This window comes from Rattus norvegicus, chromosome Y (genome assembly GCF_021556685.1).
Source record: "Rattus norvegicus strain SHRSP/BbbUtx chromosome Y, alternate assembly SHRSP_T2T, whole genome shotgun sequence".
NCBI lineage: Eukaryota > Metazoa > Chordata > Mammalia > Rodentia > Muridae > Rattus > Rattus norvegicus.
The window spans coordinates 56,046,433-56,052,416 of record NC_141555.1 but is presented as its reverse complement, the minus strand read 5'-3'; the positions used below and the strand labels follow the sequence as shown (position 1 = coordinate 56,052,416).

Genomic DNA, 5,984 nt, shown 5'->3' with positions numbered 1-5,984 from the left:
GGCTAGTGTATAATGACACAGATTCTGTATTATTATGATTCAGAAACCTGTAAATACAAGATGAAGAGACCATCGGCAGAGGAAGGAGTTCTTGTGGGATGTTGTCACCACAGAAGGGATCCAGGGGGCTAGGAATAAAAGAGAGGGAGCCAAACTCCTTTTTCATAATTTAACCTTTTTCCACAATAGCATCATTAATGGATCTTTATTTGTAGGTTGCATCCTCTTAATCTAATCAATTCTTCACAACTACATTCCCACTGTGGATTAATCTTCAGAAAATAAATGTTGGGTGATCACATTCAAACCAGAGATGATGGTGAATATTTGGAAATCTATAGTGGGGGTGGGTATTATTCTTCCCACGTGGTGTACCCTTAAGATCTCTAACTACCTCCTTCCCCACGGTAGCCTCACTGAATGACATGAATTCCGGGTTATTAATGAGGTACAGAAACCAAAGCTCATTGCCATATCCTGTCACAAGTATCAAGCTCACAACAGCAAGAGCCCAGTGGGAAGGAAAATATGAATAAACTTTATGGTATCTCTAAAGCATAAACCCCCAATTTAATCAAAACATTGTTTTAGACTCAGCTCTCTTATATCGATATTCTTTAAATGTACAAGTCAGTGGGCTTGCATGTGACTCCTAGTACAGGTTTATACTGTACATTAGCCATCTTCTTTCTCACAACTCACCACCATTTCCACCTGCACACACACACACACTCACACACACACACACACTCACACACACACACACACACACACACACATACACACACACACCCTGCTGCTCCCCTTCCTTTTCCTAAATGCCCAATTTCACATAATATCCCTTATTAAAATCTAAATTTTGCAATCATCTGTTTGAGTCTGGCTTGTTTCACTTAATATACTGTATTTTACAGTTCCATCCGTTTTTCTGAGAACAAAACCCTTTGCTCTTACACATAGATGAAAATCACATCAATGTATATCAACTTTTTTAAGCCATTCATCCAGTGATCAACAGCTAAGGTTATTCCAATGGCTTGTCTATTGCACACAGTGTGGCAATCAGAATGAATGTGCAGGGGTCCTGGTTAGTTTTTATTGTCAGTTTGACTCAACCTGGGAAAAAGGAGCCTCAGCTGAAGAATTGCCTCCATCAGAACGTCCTTTGGCACATTTGTAAGGATTTTTTTTTGATGGTTGATGTAGAAGGGTCTAGCCCACTATGCATAGTGTCATCCCCTATGAAGGTGGCCCTGGGTTGTATGAGAAGGAGAGAAAGCTGAGTAGGTCATGGATAGCAATCCAGTACTCAGCATTTCTAAGTTGTCTCTGCTTCCTTTCCTGCCTCTAGAGTCCTGCCTGAGTTCCTGCCCCTACTTTGCTCAGTAACAGTCTGGTACTTAGAAGCCTAGAGTGTGAAAATTTTCCTCCTCAAGTTGATGGCTATGATGAGATTATTCTTCTTGTTGCCTACTTGTTCTTCACTTTTTTGAAAGTTCTGTCTGTTTAATGTTCTTAAAATGATGATATCACATGTTTTCTCATGGGCTCTCTGTCTCTCACCGTGTCTCTCTCTGTCTCTGTCTCTGTCTCTCTCTGTATTTGTGTGTTTGAGTGTGTATATGTGTATGTTTGTGTGTGTGTTTGTGTGTGCATGTGTGTGTGTTTGTGTGTGTATGTATGTGTGTGTGTTTGTGTTTCTATGAGTGTTTCTGTGTGTATGTGCGTATGTTTGTGTATGTGTGTGTGTGTGTGTGTGTGTGTGTGTGTGTGTGTGTGCTTTCCAGGGTTAAAAAAAATCCCCAATGCTTTAAATCTCTGCAGGTGCCTAGAGAAGGAAGATTAAGGGGAGAGAGGGGGGGAATTCATGTCATTTGAGTTAACCCCACATTGAGGTCAGCCACATAGTCGACCAACAGTCACATAATGGCAGAGTAGTCATAAGAGCAGAGAGAGAGTAAAACTCAAAGTGTGAAAGAAAATGTGCTTAAAACTACGATAGAAGGAGAAAAAGAAGATGGTGCACTTAGAAAATTGGACAGATTTTAAAAAGCTGACATAAGTTGTTAAGCTCTAAGTACATTTAAAAAATTATAATGTTAAAGTGGAAGGGAATTATTGGGAAGAGGGAAGGGATGGTCAGAGTGTAGTGGGGACAGGGGAGGGTTCTAAAAAGAATCCTTTTGAAGATCTGAAGAACTATGTGACACAAACAATTAAAGTGGCCTGTAATTTACAGGTAAATTCCATACTTACCTGGATCCAGTATTCTGTCTACCCATATTTCAAAAACAAAATTACCTCATCTATTTCATCCTGTTTTACTGCATTTGATCTAATAAATTCCTTGTAATCAGAAGTGCTGATAAATTTTAAAGACATTTAAAATATGACTGGTCGATATTGGGTTTGTGATAAGTTTATTGCGACTTTGGAAGCAGGTCCAGGAGCTAATTTTTCCTCGCTCTTTGCAAAGAATCCATAATTCATGATTGCCATTGTCTTCAATACAAGGTATTTAATCTTGTCAAATTCCAGCTTTGTTTCAATAAAAATGGCCCTCCTCTAATTGTGGGTTTTGATAGAGCTAATTTTGTTGTTCTATGCTGTGTGCTGCCTCGGAAAGAGAGCCTAGCAATATTTCTGATACGGAGAATAACTTAAAGTTAACCAAAGAAAACATAGGAGCTGGGAAAATAACCACCAAGGATGTTGGTGACTCAGAAACCAAAGAGTTTTTCAGAAAAATAAAAAGCATGAAAAGAGCTACTTGGGCAGACTGTGACTCGAGTCATCAGAATATTTGGGTGGGGACTTTATTTTGGTTCACCAGGAGGCTACATGAGAAGCTAAAACCTAGATGCTGGAAGTTTCTAAGCGTAACTAGGGAAGGAACTGGCCTGAGAGGGGTTCTATGACGTAAGCAGAGCCTGGATGATGTCACAGAGCACAAGGGCGGAGGTTGCGCATCTCTTCCACTTGGAGGCGCTATACTACTTTGAAGGTGGGTTCACTATCTTTGGAGCGGGGTGTGAAAGCTAGTTCAGCTCCTGAACCCCACAACTGTTCAACAACCTATTGGTGCCTGACCGGTTTCAGAAGACAGAATCTGGACGACTAGGACATTTTCTTTTGGTAAATACGTTTATGAAGATAACTGGGACCCTTGTAGCACAGAAAGCTAAAAGTTTTCCCTCGTACAGCAAGTAACCTTACGTTCTAATGTCTTCCACGTTTGAGAGCTAGGCAGATGGTCTAGGCTAGTCAGTCTCCGGAGTTTATTATTCTTTGCTAACAATATCTAATTCAAAATTCTACTAAAATGCCAAAGCTCCTCTCTGTGCCTGTGTATTTTTGGAGAAAATATTTCTCTTTTTTTTTTTTTTTTTTTTAATGGAGCTGAGGAACCCAGGGCCCTGTGCTTGCTACGCAACTGCTCTACCACTGAGTTAAATCCCAACCCCAGTAGATATTATTTCTAAAAGGCTATTGTTGCCTACACAAAAGACTCTTGTTGCGGTCGAAAATGCAACAGCTTCGGGGAATAAACCTGGGGCTGGGTCAGGATGCACAGTAGAGAAGGCCAGTGGACTGCTGTGCTTTGTCTCTGGGCAGATACTTGTGGATGTTGCCAAATAGCTCATAGTTAGAGGGTAGAGAAGGGGTGTGGCCACCCTTCTGGCTCCTTTGCTATCCTTTCTCTGTTCTGCTTGCTTAAAGTGGGGACAAGGATACTTAATCCCACACTGACCTAGCCATTCAAGGAGATGTTCCTCAGCATAGGCAAAGTGCCTCGGGCTGAAGAAATATGTCTAAATATGTTATTCTGAGCTGTAGAGAACCATTTTTTCATTTTCCTTTGAACTTTAGATTTTGATTTATGAGATTGGGTTTTTCTGTGGGTAGTTTTGTCTATCCTGGAACTAATTCTGTAAACCAGCCTGGCCTTGATCTCACAGAGGTCTGCTTCCCTCTGCTTCTGGAGTGCTGGAATTAAAGGTGTGCTCCACCATTGCCCAGCACTTCTATGAACTTCTGATTATGACAGCATTAGATTCAGATGCTCAAACCTGTTTACCATCGCCTTCCTCACCTGCTCCAAAGTTCTCATAGACAAGAGCCTTGGTCCAGCACCCTCCCCAACCCCACCCCCATTGTTATTGCAGGTACTCATATGACAGAGGTACCAGCTTTGTCTCTGGTTTAAGCAGGTGAGCTCTTCAAACCCAGGCCATGGGAAAGTATGAAGCCTGAACGCAGAACAATAGCCACAAGACAGTGGACCAGGAGTACCGTGGCCTACCACACTAGGTCTACAGCCAAGAAGAAGAGGGTGTCTGTGAGGAGGATGAGCACACCATCCTTCCAGAAGCGGAAGAGGAAGAGGCCTTCTCCCCAGTCCCTGGGGAACATTGTGGGGTGCAGAATTTCACACGGATGGAAGGAAGGTGATGAGCCCGTCACCCAATGGAAGGCCATAGTTCTAGATCAACTGCCAACAAATCCCTCTCTCTATCTGGTCAAGTATGATGGAGTTGATTGTGTCTATGGACTGGCACTTCACAGTGATGAGAGGATTTTAAAGCTTAAGGTCTTGACTCACAAAGTTGTGTTTCCTCAAGTGAAAGACGCCCATCTCGCAAGTGCCATGGTTGGCCGTGCTGTGGAGCATAAATTTGAGAGCAAACATGGCTCTAAGGACAACTGGAGGGGGGTGGTCCTAGCCCAGGTGCCAATCATGAAGGACTGGTTTTACATCACCTATGAGAAAGATCCAGTCCTATATATCTATCAACTCCTGGATGATTACACAGAAGGTAATCTCCGTATCATTCCAGAGATTTCGCCAGCAGAGGTGAAGTCAGAAGTTGGCAGCGACATCTTAACAGGTCAATGTGTGCAGTTCACCAGAAGTGACGGGTCCAAAAAGATCGGCAAAGTCATTTACCAAGTTCTAGCCAAGCCTTCCGTGTACTTCATCAAGTTTGATGGCGACGTCCACATCTATGTCTATAATCTGATGGAAAAGATCCATTAAGGTGAAATTCACAAAGTGAGGGGACATATATGGGGAATTTATAGGATTGGGGTGAAAATGTTTGTTTTTCTGTGTTTCAGATACCCAATGGCCTTTGACATCCCCAGTATCTTTTCCAGTGGAATTTGTTTTTGCTCTAAAAATTAAAATGTGTGATGTGATGTGTTGTGTATGCACACTTTTGTGGAGGAGACTGGCTGTGGTGGATGGAACATTGAGAGGAAGCCGGAAAGTTCAAGGCTGTGAACAGTAAGTCTAATGTCACATACACTAAAACAAACAGTACTGAGCTAGTCTGGTCTTTAGGGAGAGGAAAAAACTGGAGATAAGTCTTAGAGGACCAGGGATGGCACAGGGAAAAAAAAAGATGGATGTTTAGGAAGCAGTGGAGAGGGGCCAGAAATAGATAGACTCTCTGAGGGGAAGTTTGAGGGAGAAACAGATAGTTGGCGAAAGAGTGGCAGGTAACAGAGAGGTGGTCTTGGAACTCAAGGGGAAACCCAATAAACTGATCCAAGCAGACTCAGAATCAGAGAAGATCAGGGATTGTTTGACTAACAAAACCTAATGAAACCTGTTTCACATATGTAGATGTATTATTTTTATTTATCTGGGTAGGGCAAGGAATGAATACAGGAGACCACAGTGACAAGAATAGTCAGGTCCCCTGGAGCTGAAATTAAAGGTGGTTGGGAGCCATCGGACATGAGCTCAAAGAACAAATCCCAGTCCTCTTTCAAAGCAGATGAGCTCTTAATCCATTGGTTATCTCTGAAGGCCCCTAAAGTCATCTTTTTAAATAAATCCAACCTTCACATGCAGAGAAGAGACCAGGATGAGGGTAAGAAAGAATAAATTGATGGTGATGTGGAAGAAAGACTAAAGAACACATGTGGGAGTTGAGGATACTGAGGGACGAAGGAATTCCAAGATGGAGTTCTCAAAA

The 5,984-nt window shown here is 42.2% G+C and overlaps 1 protein-coding gene across 2 annotated transcripts; it reads left to right on the top strand.

The window, feature by feature from the left end:
- Window positions 1-2,988: 2,988 nt before the first annotated feature.
- On the top strand, window positions 2,989-5,195 carry LOC147998045 (Y-linked testis-specific protein 1-like). 2 transcript variants are annotated; one of them, XM_087601412.1, is made up of 3 exons: window positions 2,989-3,135; window positions 4,209-5,039; window positions 5,119-5,195. In XM_087601412.1, the coding sequence occupies exon 2, from the start codon at window positions 4,244-4,246 to the stop codon at window positions 5,036-5,038; it is 795 nt and encodes a 264-aa protein (XP_087457538.1). In that variant the 5' UTR covers window positions 2,989-3,135; window positions 4,209-4,243; the 3' UTR covers window position 5,039; window positions 5,119-5,195. The 2 variants fall into 2 exon arrangements, with proteins under 2 accessions (XP_087457538.1, XP_087457537.1); XM_087601411.1 differs by lacking the exon at window positions 2,989-3,135 and having other exon boundaries at window positions 4,185-5,039.
- The last annotated feature ends 789 nt before the right edge of the window (window positions 5,196-5,984 follow it).